We start from the raw sequence: 23948 nt of genomic DNA, 5'->3' as shown, positions 1-23948 counted from the left end.
GCGCCGCTGCCCGTCTCGCGAGACGGTGCCTGACCGCGGAAGTACCGGTGCTGCTGTTCACGTGCGGCCACTGCTGCCGGTTCCGCCGCCGGTTCCGCCGCCGGTACTGCCGGAGCCGCTGCCGGAGCCGCCGGAGCCATGGGCCGGGCCCGCCGCCGGCACAACTGGAGGGCGCGGGTGCAGCCCCCGCCTGCCGCCGAGCCCCGGGAGCTGCCGCTGGAGCTGCCGCTGGAGCTGGGAGGTGCGTGGGGAGAGCCCGGAGCCCGGTCTGCGGCCTGCGGGCTGTGGGCTGTGTGGGGAGAGCCCGGCCTGCGTGGGGAGAGCCCGGCCTGCGGGCTGTGAGCCTGGGCTGTGAGCGGCGCTGGAGCGAGATTAGAGCTGCTGAGATCTCAGCTAGCGTTGTGTCTGTGCGGCGGTTCTAGTGTGCTTCTGCTGGAAGTGTTAAAGTTAGTTTAGAGCCTCTTACAGTGCCCTGCATCTGTAGCTCTGTGGATGCAGTTCCTGCTCCTCAGCAAAGCTTCATCAAAGCGATTATGAAGAATATTATTACGTTTGGCGTTTGCAATCTCAAATACCGCTTTAAACCCCCACATTCATTATCCTGCTGTCATCATTCAAAAGTTAATAATAGAAGATTTTAGTATTAAAAATTATGCCTGGCGCCCCAAGACACTCATGTCCCGGCTGCTCTGCCTGTGGTCAGAAAGGGAAACGTTCTGTAGTGTTGTTGTGGAAATCAATGAAATTACCCTCACAGCTTCAGGAAGCACCAGAGAGAACCAGAGTCTCCCTTTTAGGGGCTTTTTATCCCTAATGTTATAAGGGATTTATTTTTGGCTGAGGGTTGTGTTTGTTTCAAAGTGCTAAATCTGGTCTGGTTTGTGGCAAGCCTGTTGTGCTGCAGATGACCCATCTGGCACCAGTGGGTGATCGGATGTGTGTTTTCAGATGAAGTAACACTGAAGGGAATTGATGAAAGCAACGCCCTGGTCCTGCCAGCAAAGAAAGCAAAGAAGAAGAAAGCGGCTGGTGTTGTGCAACAGCAGAAGAAACCCCTGAGCAAGAAACAGAAGAAACACCTGCAGAAGATTTTAGAGCAGAAAGAAAAGAAGAAACAGGTACAGTGCTGCTTGCTGGGGACTGCAGTTCTGTGCCCTCCGGCCAGGTGGTAATGTCAGTGTGGGGAAAGGGTCCATGTCAGTGAGCAGCTCTAGAGGTTTCCCTTGTGCTGTGACACTGGCAGGGATGGTGTGTGGTAAGGGATGTGATTGCATTGCTGGTATGAAAAGCCACAGATGGGGTGACCGCTCTGCAGTGCCAGCAAGAGCTTTTCGGGATGTGAACTATCGGGTGCCTCAAGGACATGCAGGTGCTGGAGTTCAGGAGTTACAACAGTGTCAGCCATTCATTTCCTGGGTGTTTTGGCAAGGATGTGGCACCAGCCATGGACTTTTGAGGACATGTTTGGAGCAAGATGCTCCAGTTGGAGGATGTCTCTGCCCATGGCAGGAGGTTGGAACCAAATGAGCTTTAAGTTCCCTTCCAACCCAAACCAGCCTGGGATTCTATGATACAATTCCATGAGCTCCAGTGGGGAAAAGCATTCCTCTCCCTCTCAGCAGTTCATGTGTTCCAGGAATACCTCATTTCTGGGTCCTGGTTCCCCTTCTCTCTTTGACCCTGACCAAATAGACAAGTGTTATGAAGTACATCGCTAGCAGCATAAATGAAGTTGTACTTTAAAAGCATTCTGTGAAACAGGTTGCATGAGAAGCTTTGTTCTGTTGCAAAATGCAAAGCTTGATGCCCCCCTAACTCTGCTGTGCTTCTGAGATGCATCTCTCCAGCTCTAGTATATTCCCTTTGTGCAGACAGAGCTTTTCTGTCTTTGCAAAAGCTTCCCAGGAGAAAATCCTGTTTGTTTTAGCATCTGAAAAATGGCTTTAACAAACGAACTCTGCTTTTGGAGGCAGTTTAAAACTGCAGCCACCTCCTGCCAGCACTACATCCCATGGGATGGGCTTGAAGGGAGCCTTCCACTGCTCCAGCCCTTGCTCCCGCGTTTTAGTCCAATCCATTTTCTTTGCTGCTGTTTGAAGGGTGCAGCTGAGCTTTCCATTACAGTGGTGAAGGGTCAAGCCTGCGTTTCCAGTGCAGGACTGAAATCCTCATCAGGGAGGGCTGACCATGTAGCAGCAGAAATACCTTCACAACCTCACAGGGAGGTTTGCCAGAGCAGAGCCTTTAAAACTCTAGCACAGACCTGGAAATAATTCCCTGATGAAAATAAGCACTGACTTTGATGTTTTTCCCCCAAACAGCGAGCGGAGTTGCTGAACAAGCTGAATGAGGTCCAAGCTTCCGAGGCAGAGATGAAACTGCTGCTCACTACTTCCAAACTGGGTACTGGGAAGCGCATGTATCAGACCAAAAGGTAAAGTGTTCTGTGGAAAGAACCATTCTTGCTTATTGCTGTGGTTGAAAACCTTGCAACCTTCTTTTCTTTTCTGTTGGATTTATTGCCTTCTTACTGCACACAGGTTCTGCAGAATGGATGGAGTTAGGCAATTTCCTGGGTTGATCTGGTAATATGGTTGCTATTGATTGTTATCCTTTTGAAAAGGTGTCACTTAAAGTGGCTTGGTCTTCCCTTTCATAAGGGATGAGCTGGGTAGCAATTACATCTCCGTACTCTTATAAATTAGGCTAAACTACATAACTGATGGATAAACTTTTCTGTTGTATTGGAAAGTATTGAGTGATGCAGCTCTTAGTTACTGGGTTTAGCAAGAGCTGCATTTTGGCAGAAGTTGAAATAAATTAAACTAGAGATGTCTTCTGAAGAAATGAATAAATATCAGTGTAAAGCATGCTTAGATATGAATCCAGCTGTTGGGTCAGCCAAGGCTTTGCCTAGCAGGGCTGTGAGAAACTGTAAGAGTGGGGATCCTTGGAGAACTGGGTTAACCCCTCAGGGTAATGTCTTCATGTGATGCACTGCACCTGAGATGTAGAAGCTTTGCCTGTTGAATGAAATGTGGGTTGAGGCTCAGGCAGTGACTTCTGATGATGTGACTTGTCTGGGTTGTGTAGAAAACATGCCTGGCTTGAGGTCCTGGAGAAGTTTGGCTGAAGTGTAGCTCATGTGCTGGTGTTTTGGTCTAGGATAATGCAGGAGCCAAGCACTGTTGAACCTGGAAGAATCAGGAGCGTCAGCGGTGCCTACAAGAGAAGACACAGCTCAGAATCAGAGCCTGAGGAAGAGCCCACTAGTTCTGACGAGGAGGAGAAGCAGAAACCAGGAATAGAAGAGTCCTCAGCCAGTGATGTGAACACTGCTGAAAAGCCAGAGGAAGGTGTGAAGGTGGCAGGGATGAGCCAGCCGCCGGCTGGTCCTGGTGTGCCGGTTCACCAGCCAGGCTCCAGCAGACTGCCCTGCAAGCCTGCGGTTTTCATTCCAGTGGACAGGTCTCCTGAGATTCAGGTAGGGCTCTGAACAGTGAGCTGTTGGAATGACAGTGCTTCCATTCAGGTTAGGTCACTGCAGATGCTGCTGCACTGTCTTCTGTCCTTGCTAATGCAGCATGGCAGTAGTGTGCAGTTAGGGTGCTCATTCTCACAGGTTGTACATGTGCTTTAAGCCTGTCTAATCTAGCAGAAGGAAAACTAGTTTTGTTTTAGGGTGTAAGCATTTGTCTCTAGTTTTAAATGCAAAATTCATTAGCAGGCTTTTAGTGTTCTTCACTGGAAGATCTTGTGAAGTCACTGTCAGCTCTCCATTATGCTGTATCATCTGCTGGATTATTTTGTTCCATTTGGTGTATGTAGGGTGCTCTGTAGGAAAGGGAAGAGCTCTGCATGTGTCTGAGCAGATGAGACACAGGTGTGAAATGAGTTTTGCCTTGAAGTGCTGTATTAGTAAACTCAAGGGACTCTGAAGGTTCACAAATGAAGTGCAGGGCTTGTCAACTGCTATCTGTGTATCTGTTCTGATGGCTCTGGTTCTTGCTGGTGTGGTGTTAACTGGTTTAGAGCTTTTCCAGCCACAAAGCTTGCACAATTCCTTCTTGTGGCTTTTAGAATCAGAGGAACGTAACAGTTCCCAATCCTGTGGTTTATATTATTTAGGAAGCAAGACTAAAGCTTCCAATTCTTGCCGAAGAGCAAGTCATCATGGAAGCCATAAATGAGAATCCCATTGTGATCATCTGCGGAGAGACGGGAAGCGGTAAAACCACACAGGTCCCTCAGTTTCTCTATGAAGTTGGCTACGCCAGGTATGGATCTTCCTTTGTATGCAGCAGGTGTAATAAAACTCAAGCTGAGCTCAGTTACTTCTGATGTTGGTTCTTTTTCCTTCTGATATGGCTGAACTGAACCTGGTCTGTGCAGTGGTAGTGGCTGTGTTGAAAGGGCTTCTGAAAAGTCTGAAGGGAATTAGGCTGACTTGCAACAGTCTCTCTACATCAGCAGTCTCTGAAACCCCTAAGCTTGGGCACCTCATAAAATGCTCCTTGCAAGTTGCATCAGGGTGCATCCAGCTTCTGTGCTGCTGCTGCCCCAGCCTGAGGGTCTTCTGAAATGAGCGCTGTTGCCAGAGGGATGTCCAGGAAGACCAGAGCTCAGTGAGCTGCAATTACAGAGACAGCATCTGGGGAAAAACTTCCTGTGATACACACATCTTCAGATCCATATGCATGTAATAAATAGGAGGGTAACCTCAAAGATTCCTTTCTGGTTTTTCTTTATAACTGACTTGAATGATGCTTCTTAATTTAGAGCCATCGTGCAGAAATCCTGCTGTCATCTTCTGAGTTTCCCTCTCTTTAAAGCAAGCAGCCAAACAACCCCTCCTTTTCTTTCCTTCCTCCCTTTAGTTCAGACGGTGCCATTGGGATCACTGAGCCTCGACGTGTGGCTGCAGTGTCCATGTCCCAGCGAGTCGCAAAGGAAATGAACTTGTCAAACAGGTGAGGAGGAAAGCTGAGACCTTGCCAGGAAGGTAGCACTGAGATGCTCTGTGTGTGCCATAGACTCAAATCTTGCACGTTGTTCATTGAATTTTCTGTTTCTCCCTATGCGTTTTCTTGGGGCTACCCTGGTATTTCCTCACAGAGTGGTTTCATATCAAATCCGATACGAAGGCAATGTTACAGATGAAACACAAATCAAGTTCATGACAGATGGTGTGCTGCTGAAGGAAGTTCAGAAGGTAACTTCTTGCCTTCTGTTTTATCAAAAGGAAAGTGTTTTGTACAGCTGGAGGAGAGGCTTCATGTGACATTGATCTCTCTTCTCAGGACTTTCTGCTTTCAAAGTACAAAGTTGTTATTATTGATGAAGCTCATGAGAGGAGTATGTACACAGACATCTTGATAGGCCTCTTGTCTCGCATCGTGCCTCTTCGGGAGAAGGTAAGAGAAGCAGTGCTTCTGTATTGCACACAGATGTGCTGGGGAGGGGAATGTTGGACATGAAGAGGCTTTGTGTGAGGAGGGACTGTGGTGGGGGAGTTAATAGGAATCTGATGGTAGAAATACGAGAAAACTCATAACGTTGGGGTTTCACGTAAGCTAAGACACGTTGCATTTGAAGCTGTGTCTCCTCTGTCACTTGACATGGTGCTTTTTTTGCCTTAGACTTTAAGTGCTTTGGGGCAGGAGCTTGTATCGAGCCCCACTTAGCTCTGTGTGTGTGTGCTGTGTAGTTTACCCACTGCAGGCTTTCAGGCATGGAGTAACAAGTTTGTGTCCCTGCAGAAAGGGCTGCCACTGAAGCTGATCATCATGTCAGCCACCCTTCGTGTTGAAGATTTCACCAATAACAAGAAGCTATTTTCTGTCACACCTCCTGTTATTCAGGTATTGTCCTTCTCGATGGGGTCTCCATCAGCCCAGTGGCTGAAATAAAGGGAGGCCTTCCTTGATAAGGCCAATTAAAAACTAGGGGCAGTCTGACCTTTCCAGCTGGGCCTGAAACCTTTCAGATATCAACTTTAAAATAGTTATTTTGTTCAGACCATTGTTTCTTTGGAGACTCAGTGTTTTTCTTCCCACCTTTATCAGGAAACTTCCCCAGCAGAATCTGATTAGCTTGAAAACTGCACGTTACACTTTAGCAGAACTAGAAACCCTCAGGCTTGAGTTGATCTGAAAGAACAGTTACAGCTTCCAGCTTGGTTTGCAGTGTTCAGGATAGACAACAGTAACTTCTGTGGATCTGGTGTATTGTAGATTACCAAATGCAAGAACTGAACAGAAATACAGGGTGAGCTTTCCTAGTTCTCCAGGGAATGCTGTAATGGTTGTGCTGGAGTTACAACAGCAAGTAATCCTTTGCTGGTTATCCCTCCCTAGGTAGATGCAAGGCAATTCCCTGTAACAGTTCATTTTAATAAGAAGACCCCCTTAGATGACTACAGTGGGGAGTGCTTCCGAAAGGTGTGTAAAATCCATCGGATGTTGCCCTCAGGTAAGGTCACTGCTGAAAACCTCTCAGATACTTTAGACTTCATGTGTCTGAAGTTTTCTGGGTTGTTTTTATTGGGTTTATGTTTTATTTTGGGGTGAGGGGGGTTGGACATGGAACTACAGTGATGTATTCTTTTACTTAGGCTTTCCATGTGAAAATTACCCTTCAGTTAAATCATGGTTACATTCGTGTGCTTCTTGAGGGAGTAGTAGAAGACAGATGCAGTCTAACACCCTGTTCCTCCTTGTTACTTTGCAGTGTATTCAACCTGTCTTATCAAGAGCAAGATCTGAAGCTTTCCAAGGTGAAACAGCTCTGTTGAGGTTGACAGTGATCTCTTCTCTTGCAGGTGGGATTTTGGTGTTTTTAACAGGCCAGGCAGAAGTACACTCTCTCTGCAGAAGGCTAAGGAAAGCCTTTCCATTCCAGAAAAACAACACTGCAGGTAATGCTGTAGAATAAAGGACTGTTAGGCTCAACGATTCATTGCATTTCTTCACTTGCTCTGTTGGCTGTGAATTAAAGCAGGAATGCTGCTGCCTGTTGGTGGCTGTTTTATTTCAGGCTAATGGAATTTCCCATGATGACTAGAAAGTCAAATCCTAATATAGCTCAGCTACTCGTCTCCTAAACCTCAAGGCATACAGCTGCAGTACGGTTCCCAAATGGAATTATGATGTTAAACTTTTGTGCCATCCCTGTACCCTCTGCCTTCAATATGACTATTTGCTTATTTCACACTGTGACACTCTTTGCATCCCCAGAAAGGTGGGAGTGGGACCAGCCTCTTGCCGCTGTGTATTCTGAGAGGAAGGCATGCTCAGCTAACAGTAATTGCACTGTTTTTGCAGGAGGAGATGATGACAAAGAAGACTCAGTGGAAGAAATGAGAAAATTCAAGAAATCAAGGAAGCAGAAGAAAGTGATGGTAATGTGTGATGGGTAGAATTCCTCCCAGAGACAGGAGGGAGCAGGTATCTCCCTGCTAAACAGTACTACTGCATAGCTGTGTTTCTCACCAGGCTGCATGGAGCCTTGTAGCCTACGTATGTTCCCTCAGGAAATCCAGTAATGCTGCCTACACTGATAACTGCTGCATTATGAGCAGCAGTGCTAAAATGTGGCCCTGGGTATTACAGGCAGGAGATTTGGGTTGAGTATTGACCATTAAAACTTTAATGGAAGGAGTTGCAGACTTGCTGGCTCCAGGGCTGCTCCTCATCTCGCTGTTATCCAGCGACTGGTGCATCTGTCAGGGTGTCAAGGATGAAGGGCTGGCTTCCACACAAGTCCTACATGTGCTTTTTTAGCCAGAGATCCTGATGTTCTAGATACACTATCCACTGACATTGGAACCTCGGCCTTAAAATACAAATGAAATCTCTCAATCCCTCTGTCACCTTCAGGTCAACAAATGTTTGGAGTAAGTGCTCAGCTTTCAAAGCAATGAAAAGTGTTGTTTGTGTCCCCCTGCTAAAAGGCTCCTTGGTCATTTTCCTCTCTCAGGTGCTCCCCAAAATTGATCTGGACAATTACTCTGTTGTACCAGTGGATGAAGGAGATGAAGACAGAGACACTGAAACTGATGATGATATGGCAGGGTCTGATACTGACCTGGATTTAGGAGATGGAGACTCGGAAGAAGGTTTGTCACTTACTGAAACCAGAATTCCATATCTCCTGTCACCTGTGGGATGTGCAACATAGGCTGGTTGGCCTTTGCTGACCTGTGCCATGGAAAAGTTACTAAGATTTTCCAGCTTCAGCTTTGTACCAAGTGTTTTTACTGGTTTTAAATGAAGTGGTGTTTGTGAAGACATTGTAGGGATTAAGCTTGGAAGTTGTTGACTTACTGTGTACTTAACAATATTGGTTTCTTCACAGATGAGAAATCTGATTCATCCCTTCCACTCTATGTGCTCCCACTCTATTCTTTGCTAGCACCAGAGAAACAAGCAAAGGTAAAGAATTTGTTGTCCTAATGAGTAAATGATCCTTATAGATATGTGTGATTGTTGTCTAAAGTCACATACGCTTTGTGAGTTACAATGTGCATCTTGGACTGGCATCCTTGGGCAGACTTGAATGGCACAGTTGGTGAGTTGGAATGGGATCAGAACTGGCCTTGCTTGTGCTGGGATCTCCTTTATGTGCCAGTTCAGCAGGTTGGGAGAGAGAAAGAGTGACAGTCCTGCAGCATGGTAAAATGAGTCCAAACTAGATCCCATTGCCAACAGGCAGTTACTCTTACATTCCCTCTTGGGCTTTGGAGTATGTCTAAATACAACTCCACACTGATGTCTGCTCCACGTGGAGGCCCTGAGGGTGTTTCTGAGGGGTTAACTGAGCTGCATAGAACATTCCGGAGCTGAAGACAAAGTGTTAAGTCTTTGGTCTCACCTGCAATGCCGTATGCTTGGTCATCCCTTTGCAACCCATCCATGTTGACTGCCTGTCTCTTTTTCTGTTGTTGGCAGTGCATTTCACATGCCCATCTGTTTCCTGTAGGTATTCAGGCCTCCTCCTCCCGGCACGAGACTGTGCGTTGTAGCCACCAACGTGGCTGAAACATCTCTCACCATCCCAGGCATCAAATACGTGGTCGATTGTGGAAAGGTCAAGAAACGTTTCTATGACAAAATTACTGGGGTTTCATCGTTCAGAATCACTTGGATCTCTCAGGCTTCAGCCAACCAGCGGGCAGGCCGGGCTGGCCGGACGGAGCCAGGGCACTGCTACAGGTCAGCTGCCTGCTGGGGAGAGGGTTAGGAGGAACAGAAGGACCAGTGAGTGTCAGTGTACATTGAGTGGCTTCCCTCGTCCTGATGCCCCTTTCACAAGGACCTAATGGTGCTTGAAATGTGTTGGTTTTGTCTGGTCTTCATTCAGATAGGAGAGGTGAAGCCAAATGTGAGCTGTCACTGGTGATGCTGGTTTGACAGTTTGGCTTCTTGGGTGCCTTGCTTTTGCTGAAAACTCATTTTGGTGGCCAAACCAGCATAGATCCCACTCCAAGCTAAGTCACCCTTTTGTGAATAATGCAGCATGCCCCAACCATAGAAATAATTATGTGGTTATCTAAACAGTACCCACACCTGCCTGTTTTATAAATCCCTTGCATATCTTTTGAGTTAAGATTCATTCTAAGTCTCTGAGCAGCATTTCTGGTTCCCCAGGTTATACTCCTCAGCAGTCTTCATGGACTTTGAGAAGTTTTCTGCTCCAGAAATAACAAAGCGACCGGTAGAAGACTTGATTCTGCAAATGAAGGCATTAAATATAGAAAAGGTGAGGTGTAAATTTGCTTTGTACTGCAGTGCTCATTAAAGTGGCTGCCCCTTGGAGCCAGAGACACAAAATGTCTTTTACCATCATCGCTTGAGGCTGTGCCTTGTGTTAGAAATGAGGATGCTGGGACTTGACTTTGGTTCTGTGAATCATAGAAGCTTGTATGAATTCTGCCAGGCCTTAACAGATGTGTTTGTTCAGGTCATAAGAGCTTTCTTATATTTTTAGTAGCAGAAAAGCCCTGTCCAAACAGGGGTTGTGTTTTGGAGATACTTGAGCACTCTCAGAAAGCACAATACTTAAAGCAGCCCACCCTAGGCGGTGCCTGGAGTCAGTGGCAGCTCAGGGGGACACTTGTATTCCTGTTTCCTAGTGTTTTTGTTCCAAGCATTTCCTCCCATTATATGTCCTTTCCTCTTGCTCCTGGCAAACAGCCTAACTGTTTTTATTTGGTGTGTATCCAGAGGGAAGGGTTTTGTTTCCTTCCAGGACTTCTTACTGCATTTAGACTGTTTTTCAGTGGGAGCTGTGTCAGTGCTGTACTGAGAAGCATTTTCTCTCTCTCTCCATAGGTAATCAACTTCCCATTCCCAACACCACCTCCAACAGAAGCACTTGCAGCAGCTGAGGAGTTGCTGATAGCCCTGGGTGCCTTGAAGGAACCCCCTATGACAGGAAGGTAACATATGTGGTCCCCATGAATTCTCTCTCAGTGCTGCTGCACAGACTCCACTATCAAGGCAGTGGCCCAGCTGTCCTCCTGCCAGTTTTCCATCCCAGCCATGCATCTGAGGATGTGCTGGCAGAGACTGGCAGCATTTTAACAGACTCAGGTTTACCTGTGTGTGTTTTACTGGTCCCTGTGTGTGTTAGAGCACAGAAAGACTGTGCTAGCAGTGTGCCATTCAGGGCAAGTGGGAGCTGCATGAGGAAAAGGAATCTTTCCCCCCAGCCTTTGGGACCAGCACTTAACAAAATCAGAGAAAACACATGAAATGAATGGGGCTTCTAAACCCAGAAACACAAACTCATTCTAATGCAGAAGTCACTACATTACATCACTTTTCTCTTCCTCCCCCAGGCTGAAGCAGCAGCTGGCAGCAAAGCTGAGTTGCCCTATTAGTCCCCTGGGGAGAGTAATGGCCACTTTTCCTGTTGCCCCCCGCTATGCAAAGATGCTGGCATTGAGCAGGCAGCACGACTGCCTGCCCTACACCATCACCATAGTGTCTGCAATGACTGTGCGGGAGCTGTTTGAGGAGTTAGACAGGTGAGTGAGTTAACCTGACATTACTTGTCAGAGCTGATGTCTCTCTTACATTGAGGCCCTTCTGCACCTAAGCACGATGTTCATTCATGCTGTTTTGTGTTTCTTTTAGGCCAGCAGTAAGTGAGGAAGAGGCAGCAGAGCTGAAGGGGAAGAAAGCCAGGTTCTTACAGATGCAAAGGATCTGGGCTGGGCAGGGGCCCATGCAGAAACTGGGAGACCTGATGGTGATGTTAGGTACTGCAGACAGTGATTTCCCTGTACTGTTAACTGCCATTCTGTCCTCCTCCCTCTTAGCTTTATACAAGCAGAGGCAGCCTCACACTGCAGGACTGAGTCCAGCAGTACATATTCTATGCTGTTCTCTGGCATTCTGCTGGTGTCCCAGGCTAATGACAAATGGGAGCTGCGATAAGCATGTGTTGACTATGACACCACTGTCCCACAGTTGGTTTTCTTTGGAGAGCTGACTGTCCAAGTAATGTCTCCCCCTGCCTTCACTTGCAGGAGCAGTGGGGGCCTGTGAGTATGCTGGGTGCACCCGGAAGTTCTGTGAAGAGAATGGGCTCCGATACAAAGCCATGCTGGAAATCCGGCGCTTGAGAGGACAGCTGACAACAGCAGGTAAGGGGTTTGAGAGGAGCCTCCTTGTTTATTCTCTTTTAAGGGGTGATAAATCAATGGGGCTGTTTGTTGCAACCTTTAGTTTGCTATTGAATCTTAACTCCTCTTTCCCCCCCACAGTGAACTCAGTCTGCACTGATGCTGGTCTCTTTGTTGATCCAAAGATGAAGCCTCCAACAGAAGCCCAAGCAACTTACTTGAGGCAGATCGTGCTGGCAGGGCTAGGGGATCACGTTGCCCGAAGGGTTCAGGCAGAAGAGCTCCTGGATGACAAGTGGAAAAATGCCTATAAGGTAAACAGCTTGAATTGACTGAATTCCTCTTCCCCTGTGTGGTAGAAAGACACTCCTGGGCTTATGGCTGGATACAGCAATGGGGCTGCATGTGCTGGCTTTCTACAGCCAAACCTCATGGAATCTAGGTTTCCAGTGTTGCAATTTCCCGGTCCTCAGGTAGGAATTGTTGTAGAGCCAAGAATTAGCATTAGTCTGACGTGCAAAGTGCTTGATGTCTCCTGAGAAGGTGATGTAGAAAATGATGGAGTTATTAAAATGCTCCATCACTTAAGGAAACCATATAAAGGTACATCTAAGAGAGACTAAAATTGGATGCAATGAAGAGATTGGATTGCCAGTAACTCATCTTATTCTGCTTCAATCTTCTTGTGCCTTCTTAAAGACTGCTCTCCTGGAAGACCCTGTGTTCATCCATCCAAGCTCAGTCCTCTTCAAACAGCTCCCAGAGTTCGTGGTGTATCAGGAAATTGTTGAGACCACAAAGCTGTATATGAAAGGTGAGGCTGCTGCAGTCCCTGCTTGTTCTGCAGGTGTGGGGAGGAATTCACAAGTGCCTTACGTGGAATGTTCCCCTTGAAGCATTCTGCTTACACAGTGGTTGTGCCTCTGGGCATTTGGATCCTTACGCTTTCCAGGTCTGGAGCAGGGCACAACTTGGCCTGGTTTATTCTTTGTCCAGCAGAATTGGCTGGAGCAAAGCTCAGCTTCTGAAATAGCTGCCCTGCTCCAGCCCTGTCAGCAATAGCTCCCTATTACTGGTGTCTAAACAAGAACAATAAAGAGTTGACTTGAAAAATGAGATACAAGTGAATGTGTGGAGATGAGATTCTGCAGGGCACTGTATTCACTCAGTGAGTGGTGGCCCTTGGCAGCAAGCCTGAATTCAGGTGTGTGTTTTCACTTCCTAAGGTGTGTCTGCAGTCGAGCCTGAGTGGATTCCAGCCCTGTTGCCACCATACTGCCACTTTGGAAAGCCTCTGGAAAATCCTCCTCCATCTTACTGCCCTGAAACAGGCCGAGTTCGATGTCACAGACCAAGTGTTTTTCGTAAGTGCCTTGTGTCATTCAGTAGTTCTATATAGTTATATATAGTATACATAGTTATTGTAATGCTGCTTTTAACAAGACTGTCAGCAGACCAGAAATGTCAAGCTCAGCTTGGACTGGTCAGAGAGCTTAACCATGGTTTGAGTAGTTCCATGGGATTTGTAGCATCTAAATACCAGCATCTTCCCATTGGTATGGGCATTTTGTGCCCATCTGCTGCCCTGTGAAGGAGCAGTGCTGGCTGGGTGGTGACAGTACCCTCCCAACTTCCCTTAGCACCTTTGTTGCACATCTCCCTTGGCAATGAGCCCTCCTTTTTGAGCATTTAAGGGACTCAGTGTGATCCTTCTTTCCAGACCGAGTGAGCTGGGAGCTCCCTGCTGTGGAAGTGGATTACCCAGAAGGTATCGATCGCTACAAATACTTTGCCAGGTTCCTGCTTGAAGGGAAGGTGAGCATGTTCCAGCTGCTTCCTTGATGTAATCAGTAGTCCAGGTTTTGGAACTGATGATCCTTGTGACTTCTTTCTTTGAAGAGATGGATGTCTATAGTTGTACAAGTTCATTAATGGTTGTTTCCACAGAACAATTAATTTACCTTGTTCATTATATGCTTGTTATAACGAATCTTCCAGGTTGTTAAGAAGTTGAAATCTTACAGCAAGTGTCTGCTGTCCAGTCCCCACATAATGCTGAAGACATGGGCCAAGTAAGTTGTTAAATTTGGCTCCACCAAACACTTTTAACTTCCTTTAAAATGAAAGAAAATGAATGCTGGGAGGGGTGTCCTCGATAGGGATCTTGGCTGCAGCTGCAGGAGAGGAAAGTGAGTTTTCTTACCAAGAAAAACTATGTCTCAAGAGAGCTGTGTGGTTGTGAGGGCAATGTGGAAGCGCACACACAACCTGCTGGTCACACTGACCTCTGCGGGCTGCTTCAGGCACATAAATTGCTCACACAGTAAGAAACTGATGAGCACAACTGCTTTCCTTGCTTTTCTTTGTGCTTTGACCAATTACATTGGGTTTATCTCTTTTCAGAAACATGTTTCCAATAGACCATGTTTTTCTTGATGACCTTTACAGAACTATGAGCCTCGAAAGAACTGTCAGCTATTGTTTCCCTTGTGTCCCCTGGTGTGCTCTCTTCCCTACCAACATGAGCTTTCTCTGAGTTGTGATGGGGCTGAGAGATGCAAAGATTGGCAAAGGCTTTCTTAAAAGTGACTCATCCAAGGCTCCTACAGTTGCAAAGTTGTTCCCTAGTGCAGTCAGTTCAGAGTGCAGCAGGGGACCTGTTGGTTCCTTTTTGCTCCCCCATGTGCTATGCAGCTGCATGCTGGCAGCAAGAAGAGCAACCTGCTGCTCTATTTAACAACAGAAAGTTGTAGTAAGGGGAATAAACTTATTTCTAGTGAATTTTGTGTTTCTCCATCTATATTTAGCCCTTTAAAAACCACTAAGAGTATGAATTCAGAAAGGTAAGCTGAATGCTGGAATACTTTGCTGAACTGTGCTAATGAGCTTTGTTTTAATGCATTGTTTTATTTTGGTAGACTTCAGCCCAGGACAGAAGCCCTCCTGCAGGCTCTAGTGGCAGAAAAATGTGATAATCGTGATGCTTTACTGGCTGCATGGAGGAAAAATCCTAAATGTAAGTGTTCTACTGCTTAACTGTTGGTCATATCAGTGCAGGTTTTGTAGTGCCACCAACACTGTTGAATTGTAACTAAAAAAGAATGGATGATTTCACTTGATGAACTCCAAATATTCGCTGTTTTCTTACCAGAATCAGCCATGCTGTGTGTCATGGTTCTGGTGAAGAACTGGAGTTGCTTGTACTTTAGAAAGCAACGTTTATTTGTATTTTAAGATGTTTTTTTCCTGTAGTTCCAATCACAGTTCAAGTGTTTGGTTTGTGCTTCTGAAAAATCCCACTCTGATGGTACTGTCAGTGGGTGCAGGGAAAGGCTTTTGTTCAGTTTTAGAGTACAGATTGTGAGAGGTCTTCATGGAAGCAGCAGCAAAGTGATGTGGTGATGGCTTTCACAGTCATTCTCCCACACTTGGCACTCCTGTATCTGCATGCAGGTCCCCAAGCTGCAGCAGTGATGGAAGGTTGGTTCCTGCTGTCAGCCTGTGATGCTGCAGGACTTCATTTTCCAGCAGAACCACTCCAGTCCCTGACCCCTCCCCTCTCTCATTCCAGATTTGCTCGCAGCCTATCGTCAGTGGATCCCCGAAGCCATGCATGATGATGTAGCCCAGAAGTGGCCACCGGTAGCACACTGAAGTGTCTGACTTCTTCCTGGACTCTTCTCTAAGACGTTTTGGGAGCTTGGGTTTCCTTGGAAATCTGCTGACACAGATGGACTTGCTGACTGTTAGCAGTAGCTTTCTGTAAGCAGACTGAGTGTTGGTCTGGTTTTGTAGGAAGCCCTCTGTGTCTCCAGAAGCCCTACCAGTGGTTTTGCTGGTATTTTGTAATATTAATGTTTGGATAATTTTATCCATTGCATTTTACAAATGGGTTGTTTTTTTTTATCTGAAGCTTCTCTTTGGACTATATTAGTCACATGGACGATAATAAATGTGTATAGTTTTTGGACTGGATGAGAGAAATGTTTTCAAGGCCGGGTACTGCAATAAGGGGCATTCCAGATGGTGGCAGTGGCAGCAGATCCAGCCCTAGGCTGAACCTGGGGTCCTTGTGGTGGGTTGAGGTCTCCCAGCCCCTCAGCCTCATGCACTCCCTGTCCCTCCTGCATGACAGGAAGCACAAAGTGAGAAGGCTCGTGGGTAGAGATGAAGATGGTTTAATTAGCGAAGGGAAAACAATCCCAGTGATGTCAAGGCGCTCAGAACCTCCTACACACTGTCCCCTTCCAGCATCTTATCTGCCCACAGCCACCTCACAGAGGGGAAAAGAGAAAGCCTTGACATTGTGCAGACTGCTCAGCAACAGCCTGAACACCCGCGTGTTACCAACACTGTTAGTCACAAATCCAAAGCACAGCAGCAAGGGGCTGCTATGACGAAGTCCCAGTGTGCTCCTAATGCTTTTCCTGCTTCTCGAGGAGGATGCAATGAATCCAGAGTCTCCATTTATCTTGCTTTCAGTAATTTTGGTTTCAAATCTCTCCTCATCCCTGGGTTGCTGCTGCAAGCACTTGCATTTCCTGGTGTCTTTGCTGTGCCACATGCTTTGCTAGCTCTGAGAGGCTGGGACATCTGCCCCCACGTTCTGGAGAGAGCGTAAAACCCAACCCCAGAAGGGGCTGGATGTGTGCTCCCACTACTCCCATGCACTTCAGGGGACAAGGCTTAAAAATGCCTAATGGTGATGAAAGCAACTTTCATTTTTGAGCAGGAAGGAAAATAGCCTGGTACGACTGGGTGTTTAACATGTAAGTGTTGCAAAGGGGTAGTGTTCAGCAGCAACCACAGCCATTAGGGTGCTCTGAGCTCCTGCTGGGGCTCCTTTCTTTAGCACGGATTGCAGCTGTGCTTAGGGGAAGGAAGAAATAAAAGGACAAAACCGCGGCTGTTAACGAATGATAGTTCCTTTGGGTAAACGGGCTGAAAGGGAACAAACCACGGGCATTCCACAACAAAACAAGTGGAGATGCCGGGGATTGAACCCGGGGCCTCATACATGCAAAGCATGCGCTCTACCACTGAGCTACATCCCCTTGTTGTAACTGGAGTTTCCGTACAGGAATATAGACACGGTGCAGCCTCACCTCGGGCCAGCGGCACCACCGCCCCGCTCCTCTCCCCTCCACCCAGCCCCGCACCGAGCTCCAGCATCAGCAGGACAGGGACGGGGCTGGCAGCGCCCGTGTCCTTATAGAGCAAGGCCTGAAGACGGTTTCCGTGCCCGTCCTCGTTAGTATAGTGGTGAGTATCCCCGCCTGTCACGCGGGAGACCGGGGTTCGATTCCCCGACGGGGAGGTCCGTACCTTTTGTCTCCGTGTTGTGGAACGGCGGGGCCTGCATGCGAGCGGCCGCGCTCCCCCCGCAGCGGGCACGTCATGGCCGCAGAGCTGCTTTTTGTGCAGGTGAAGGGCAGCGGGGTCCGCTGCTCGCAGGGCCCGTTCTGAGCCGGTGCCGGTGCTCGGGGGTTGCGGGTCCCGTCCCTGCCCTGCGGGCTGGAGGGGTGTGAGCGGCAGGGCCCGGCCACCGCTGTCACCGGTAACCACGGTAACACACGGGGGCACGGGGCGGGGTCCTATCGGCCGCCAGCGGGCGGGTGTGTGCCGCCGAAATAGCTCAGTTGGGAGAGCGTTAGACTGAAGATCTAAAGGTCCCTGGTTCGATCCCGGGTTTCGGCAGAGTGCTTTTCGTCCCGTGACAGCGGCTCCTTTTGCTGCCGAGCGGCCCCTGTGCGGAGCGCACACGTGCGGGGCACTGCGCGGTACACCGCGGCTCCCTGCGGGGAGTGCTGCTCGGGGATGGGCCGGCGAGGACGGAGCTGGCACATGGACCGTCCTCGTTAGTATAGTGGTGAGTATCCCCGCCTGTCACGCGGGAGACCGGGGTTCGATTCCCCGACGGGGAGGTTGTGATTTACTTTTTATTTTCCAATTTCGTGACAGAGTTTTCTGATTTCCGCAGTAAAAATAAACCGAACGCACGTTTGTCTGTGTGCGAACGCGGCGTTCCTGCACTGCTAAGAGCTGCCTGAGGTTTATACCCGGCTCCCGTTTGAACCCGCACAGCAACGGTGGGAGTGCGACCCCCGTCTCAGCCAAAGATGCCCACCAGGCAGAAAAAGGATGTGCTGCGCTGTGGGGATGTAGCTCAGCGGTAGAGCGCATGCTTTGCATGTATGAGGCCCCGGGTTCAATCCCCGGCATCTCCACTTTTTCCTGCCTCATTTGGTTTCTGTCCCTGTGATGTTTCAGCCGGGGTTAAAGCTGCCCCGTCCCACGGAACACTGAAGTGCACTGTGAACGTGCTGCCCAAAAAGCCTGGGGTTTGCCACTTGTTTCTCCTCAGGACTACACAAACACAGTCCTTGTGTTTTTCCAGATAGCTCATCACCACACTAAGGCCCTGCAGATGCAGAACAGACCAAAAGGAGGAAAGACAGCTCCTTGTAGGCTGACCTAGCTCCACCTGAAGCAGGTTGGAAGAGCTCTTGGGAAACAGCAGAAACCAAAGCCCAGGTAGAGCTTGAAGCAGCTTTTATCTACACAGTTCAGTTACCAGCTGCTCTATCTGCTCTGGTCAGTTACCAGAGAGCTGACTAGTGACACATGTTAAATGACATTTCCTGCCAGAGCAGCTGAAAGGCTCCTTGTGCTATTTATTTACTACTGTTATTTCTAGTTGTTATTTTGTGTCAAACGTTTGGCTACAGCACTGTTCAATGTGTAACTGGCTCCCCGGAGAGGCTCCCTCTGGGCAGCTGTACTTCAGGAATACACCTTGTGCATGAATGTGAGAAAAGAGAGGGTTCTCACCCCAGGGGTTTTCTAGTTATAGGCACAAAGTAACAGACTTTGGCACAGGAAATCAGTATTTGACAGTAAAATAGGTCATGGTCTGTTAGGACCAACATCCTACTGTTCACCAGCCTTGTCCTGAAGGCACAGCAAGGGGTACAGAGTACAGGAGGAACACAGAGCAGCTTTGTTCACAGAAATCCCTCCCGGCTGGGGAAAGCAGTGCTCTGGAAACCAGCCACGGGTAGTGGAGGACCCTGTGGCATTCGGGCCCAATGTCTGCCTTTAAATCCGAATACAATACAAATCTGAACACAACATAAATCTGAACATTTAGGAGAATGATTCAGACATCAGGTACACACTCAGGATGCTCAATGGCCAGTCACCCTAATGAGATGAAGAATGGCGCTGTATCATCTCAGTATCATTGTTACAAAACTCTATCTTGTCATGAAATACATTGCCACGTAACTGTTTTTAGAGCAGTCCTGCATAGTCACTCTGTAATTAAAAGAACAGGCTTATCATCATTATTCTCTTTCAGATGAGAGACCTAAAGCTGAAAGACTGTTCCAATCTTCCATGTTTATACAACTCCAACTGCACCCAATATAAACCACTGTGAAGAAACCAAAATACTTTAGTGGATCTTTTTTCCCCCCAGCTAACCACCCTGTGTGTTTGAGATTATTATTACTATCGCAATACTAAGTTTTAATACAAACATAAGGCAGCCAAGGCTGGGGATTCACCTCCTATAAAAGCTCTATGTGTCAGGCAAAGGGAAGTGCCTTTCCCTCAAACCAATCACGAAGCTGTTGCTGGGCCTCTGCTCCCTTCCTACGGGTGTGCAGCACCGGGTGTCATCTGTGTCTGTTTGGAACGCAGCCATCTTCCTTGGGTGCTGGCAAAGGAAGGATTTTGGGGTGGATTGAACTGAACATCTCACCAGTCCTGCGAACAAAGCCCCATTTGTGCTCAGCTGTGTGCTTGGATCGCTGTGCAGTCTGACGGGTGGACCAGGAGCCAACAGTGCAAGAGATCTACCAGAAGGTGTTCTGCAAGTGGGGATAGAATGAAAAAATAGGCATTATTATTATTATTATATCTATATTTATGGTTGATTTTACCACAGTGGCAAGGCCTTAGTCCTGAATTATAGACTCCATTCTGTCTTAGATACACACTCCATTTGTACGTATATAAACACACTGATTCTACCTCAGATATATCTGCAGCACTTGCACCTCTTTATTCCTCGGGCCTCCCCTGTCCCCCACCCCATCTTCCCCATCCTGTGCTCTATGGCAGCCCCTCCAGATCACGGTCCTGGGCTGGAAAGCGAGCTCCATGCTCCTCCACTGCTTCTTTCCTTCTAGCATGATGAAACACGCTTCTGGCCTGCTCCTAACACGACTGTTGGGATTTAAATCCCTCCATAAACCGTAATGCCCTGACAAGAACCCTCAGGCAAGGGGGTGCCCACTGCGGCTCCACAGCCGCGTCCCGCTCCAGGCACGGCGGAATCCATACCGGGTTTCCTCCGCGCTCCTCAGGCACACACGGGCTCCGCCCGCCATGACTCTGTCACCCCTCATGGCACTGACTCCTCCGCGCGGCCGGGCCTCGTTCCCGCCCCCCTCAGGTAAAGCTGCGGCTCGCACCACAGGAAAAATAACACCCGGCGGAGTGATCTGAGGCGCAGGGGCGGAGCCGCGGAGGCTATATAAGGGCAGGACGTGGCTGTGTGGCGCAGTTGCAGCTCTGTGAGGCTCAGAGGGTGGTTACGGTCCACTTCGTCCGTGGGCATCTCTGTGAGTGGTTCTCTGCGTTTCCTCGGGGGTAGACGGAGGGTAGAGTAGTTTGTTATGGGGGCGGCAGGGCTGAGGTGCTCGCTGGGTAGCAGGGCAGGAGGTGCGTTGTGTGTGTTGAGGCTGCGGATGGAGGGGATGGTGGGTCTTGGGGCTGGCTGTGTGTGTGTATGTGTGTACGTATGTGTGTGTACGTACTTGAGTCCCGGTATAGCGGCGGCACCGCGGGCGAGCGGCGGAGGGGGGGAGGTAGAAGCGGCTACCGGTAAAATGGCGGCCGCGCAGGCGCAGCGACCCTTTAAGATGGCGGGCGCCCTGGGCGGGAAGGGAAACGGGGAGGTGGGCGGTCCTGCGATGTTACGTCACAGGACGTAGGGCGGTAACGTGCACACGTAGGGCGTGACGTCACGGAGGGGCGTTCCCCGGGAGCCGAGCAATGGCGTCCGGCAGGATGGGGACCGGAAACTGAGGTGGAACCGTTCTCATTGCAGAGAAACATGCAGATCTTTGTGAAGACCCTGACAGGCAAGACCATCACCCTTGAGGTTGAGCCCAGTGACACCATTGAGAACGTGAAGGCCAAGATCCAGGATAAAGAAGGCATTCCACCAGACCAGCAGAGGCTGATCTTTGCTGGCAAGCAGCTGGAGGATGGACGCACCCTCTCCGACTACAACATCCAGAAGGAATCCACCCTCCATCTTGTGCTGCGTCTCCGAGGTGGCATGCAGATCTTTGTGAAGACCCTGACAGGCAAGACGATCACTCTGGAGGTGGAGCCCAGTGACACCATTGAGAACGTGAAGGCCAAGATCCAGGACAAGGAAGGCATCCCCCCAGACCAGCAGAGGTTGATCTTCGCTGGCAAGCAGCTGGAAGATGGACGCACTCTGTCCGACTACAACATCCAGAAGGAATCCACCCTTCATCTTGTGTTGCGCCTGAGAGGTGGTATGCAGATCTTTGTGAAGACCCTGACAGGCAAGACCATCACCCTTGAGGTTGAGCCCAGTGACACCATTGAGAATGTGAAGGCCAAGATCCAGGACAAGGAAGGCATCCCCCCAGACCAGCAGAGGTTGATCTTTGCTGGCAAGCAGCTGGAGGATGGACGCACTCTGTCCGACTACAACATCCAGAAGGAATCTACTCTGCACTTAGTGCTGCGCCTCAGGGGTGGCATGCAGATCTTCGTGAAGACCCTGACAGGCAAGACCATCACTCTGGAGGTTGAGCCCAGTGACACCATTGAGAACGTGAAGGCCAAGATCCAGGATAAAGAAGGCATTCCACCAGACCAGCAGAGGTTGATCTTCGCTGGCAAGCAGCTGGAAGATGGACGCACCCTGTCTGACTACAACATCCAGAAGGAATCCACCCTTCACCTTGTGCTGCGCCTGAGAGGTGGCAACTGAACCTCCTGATTGTTCCGTGTGCTTAAGTAAAAGTTTCTCTGCACTTGTTCATTCCAATAAAGCTGTTGCATCCACAAAAGCTTGTGTCTCAAGTTAGAATTGTAGAATGATTTGGGTTGGAAAGGATGTTAAGATCATCCAGTTCCATCCCCCTGCCATGAGTAGGGATGCCTCACACTAGAACATGTTGCCACACACTGCTGGCTCATGTTTGTTTTCTCCCCAGCTAACACCCCAGAGCCCTCTGCCCAACCTGTAGCTGTGCCTGGGATTGTCCCTACCCAGATATTGGACCTTGCACTTCACTGAGCTTTGTGAGGTTGGCATTGGCCACCTCTTCAGTGTGTCAGGGTCCTTCTGGATGGCATCCTTTGCCTCCAGTCTGACAACTGAACCACAGAACTTAGTGATGCCAGCAGACTTGCTGAGGGCATGCTGAATTTTGCTGTCAATGTTGCTGGCAAAGATGTTGAACAGCATCAGTACCAATGCTGACCCCTAAGGTAAACCATTTGTTACCCCTTTCCAGTTGGGCATTGAGCAGTTGACTACAACTGGCTCATCCAGTGTGGCCATCCAGCCAATTCTTTATCCCCTGAGTTGTTCATGAAATTGATGTCCTTCCAGCTTAAAGACAAGGGTTTTGTGTGGGACAGTGTCAAAAGGTTTGCACAAGTCGTAAATGAAGTCAGCTGCTTTCCCCCAGTCAATCAGTTCCATAGCTCCATCACAGAAGGCCACCAAATTGGTCAGGCAGGATTTCCCCTTAGCGAAGCCATGCTGGCTGTCACTGTCTTTAGAATGCCTCCAGAAGAATCTGCTCCAGGATTTTCCAGGACATAGGTGTCTGTCCTTTTCCATTTTCCCCTTCTTGAAGATGGGGGTTATATTTACCTTTTTGGAGTCATTGGGAACTTTGCCTGACTGCCATGCTTTTTCAAATAGGATGGACAGTGGCTTAGCAGCTTCATTTGCTGGCTCCTTGAGGACCTGCAGATGGATTCCATCAGGTCCCATGGACTTGTGCATGTTCAGGTTCTTAAGGTGGTCTTGAACCAGATCCTCTCCTACAGTGGGCAAAATCATGTTAACATATGTAAAAAATACTTAATGTCTGTCATTAACCAAATCAACCATTTAAGAAACGAAAGTTATGTATCTTCTGTGTAGGAAAGGTGTTGCAAATCAGCCTTATGCAAAGCTTACACAGGCCTGGCAGGTGTGACTAACCCTTCAGCTATCGGTGCTCCTGGGGTTGTGTAAGTGACCAACTTTCTGAAGCAGTGACTGGTGTTTGGTGCCAGTCTGCAGGTGTTACACAGCTGCTGGGTTGTGTAAGCACGCATATGTAATGTGAACCTTCAATAGCTGGGAGGCATTGATAATCCAGCTTTACCAGGAACTGCCAGGTCCTGTCCCGGGTGTTTCTGCAGCAATGGATTAACAACACTGCTGTTGGCAGTGTAGGACATCCCTGGGGCTTCTGCAGCCCTTGGGCCTGAGAAATCTTCTGGCTAAAGTGGGCCTTTTGTCATCAACCTTTCATCAACCCCCTCTCATCGGGTTATGGGGCAGATAGCTTTGTAAAGGCACATCAAGCAGACTTCTTACTTTCAGGCACACCAGGCTATTAAAACTTGTCTGGAATGTGCTGTCATTCCAGCTGTACACTAAGTGGACAGAGCAACGACAGGTTAGAATGTCACAAGGCAGGTCCCATAGGCTATAAAAGCCCTGGCAAGAGGGAAATCACTGAAGTGTTCTGTGGTGAAAGCCATGGTTGTTGGATGTTGGAGCTCGTGGGTAGGTCACCATGCAATGAGGGGTGGGAAGTGGGGAAAGGAGGCTGAAGGGTGGAATCCACAAATGCCGTCTGCAGGAGGGGCAATGTGCCTTCTGTGCCTTAGAACAAGGAGTGCATGTAATTGTTTTACAATAGGCTGTCACAAACCAGACTCTTCCCTTCATTGTCGATGTGTTGCTGGCTTCCACGATGCTTCTAGCAGTGAGTCTCACCCAGGGCCACTTCCGATGCACAAGATACACAGCAGCCCCATTTCCTTGGGAAATCGGAGGCAGGTTAAGCGGTGGTGGCCGCAACTACACACATCTGTACGGCTTTAAAGCGCTAACACATGGGCTTACCCCTCGCTCGCAGCCCGTTCCGCTTCCCGTGGGTTGACCTCCCCGCCCCGGCGGTGCCGTGCGGGAGGCGGTGCTCGGCTCCGCTCCGCCTCCAGCCCCTCCGCCGGGCCGGGGCCGGGCCGGGCCGGGCCG

General features: G+C 48.9%; 2 protein-coding genes and 5 non-coding genes across 8 annotated transcripts; 6 read left to right on the top strand and 1 right to left on the bottom strand.

Moving 5' to 3' along the window:
* The first annotated feature begins 138 nt into the window (after positions 1-138).
* DHX37 (DEAH-box helicase 37) lies at positions 139-15599 on the top strand. Its single transcript, XM_034068195.1, has 27 exons — positions 139-241; positions 949-1118; positions 2322-2434; positions 3166-3484; positions 4129-4277; positions 4878-4970; positions 5116-5212; positions 5301-5414; positions 5760-5861; positions 6357-6471; positions 6821-6916; positions 7323-7399; positions 7978-8116; positions 8356-8432; positions 8980-9212; positions 9648-9759; positions 10332-10438; positions 10841-11029; positions 11139-11263; positions 11534-11650; positions 11771-11943; positions 12329-12443; positions 12856-12993; positions 13350-13444; positions 13628-13701; positions 14548-14645; positions 15201-15599. Exons 1-27 carry the CDS (start codon positions 139-141, stop codon positions 15281-15283), a joined length of 3423 nt encoding a protein of 1140 aa, XP_033924086.1. The 3' UTR covers positions 15284-15599.
* Positions 15600-16611: 1012 nt separating this feature from the next.
* On the bottom strand, positions 16612-16683 carry TRNAA-UGC (transfer RNA alanine (anticodon UGC)). The gene has a single exon. It is a non-coding gene; the product is annotated as a tRNA-Ala (tRNA).
* A 191-nt stretch (positions 16684-16874) lies between these two features.
* On the top strand, positions 16875-16946 carry TRNAD-GUC (transfer RNA aspartic acid (anticodon GUC)). Its single transcript has one exon. It is a non-coding gene; the product is annotated as a tRNA-Asp (tRNA).
* Positions 16947-17253: 307 nt separating this feature from the next.
* TRNAF-GAA (transfer RNA phenylalanine (anticodon GAA)) lies at positions 17254-17326 on the top strand. The gene has a single exon. It is a non-coding gene; the product is annotated as a tRNA-Phe (tRNA).
* A 155-nt stretch (positions 17327-17481) lies between these two features.
* Positions 17482-17553, top strand: TRNAD-GUC (transfer RNA aspartic acid (anticodon GUC)). Its single transcript has one exon. It is a non-coding gene; the product is annotated as a tRNA-Asp (tRNA).
* Positions 17554-17784: 231 nt separating this feature from the next.
* TRNAA-UGC (transfer RNA alanine (anticodon UGC)) lies at positions 17785-17856 on the top strand. Its single transcript has one exon. It is a non-coding gene; the product is annotated as a tRNA-Ala (tRNA).
* A 2313-nt stretch (positions 17857-20169) lies between these two features.
* Positions 20170-21750, top strand: UBC (ubiquitin C). Of its 2 annotated transcripts, XM_034068194.1 has the most exons (3): positions 20170-20259; positions 20748-21204; positions 21661-21750. In XM_034068194.1, exons 2-3 carry the CDS (start codon positions 20754-20756, stop codon positions 21669-21671), a joined length of 462 nt encoding a protein of 153 aa, XP_033924085.1. In that variant the 5' UTR covers positions 20170-20259; positions 20748-20753; the 3' UTR covers positions 21672-21750. The 2 variants fall into 2 exon arrangements, with proteins under 2 accessions (XP_033924085.1, XP_033924084.1); XM_034068193.1 differs by having other exon boundaries at positions 20748-21750.
* The last annotated feature ends 2198 nt before the right edge of the window (positions 21751-23948 follow it).

Source organism: Melopsittacus undulatus, chromosome 12 (assembly GCF_012275295.1).
Source record: "Melopsittacus undulatus isolate bMelUnd1 chromosome 12, bMelUnd1.mat.Z, whole genome shotgun sequence".
Taxonomy (NCBI): domain Eukaryota; kingdom Metazoa; phylum Chordata; class Aves; order Psittaciformes; family Psittaculidae; genus Melopsittacus; species Melopsittacus undulatus.
This window is presented reverse-complemented; position numbering and strand designations above follow the sequence as displayed.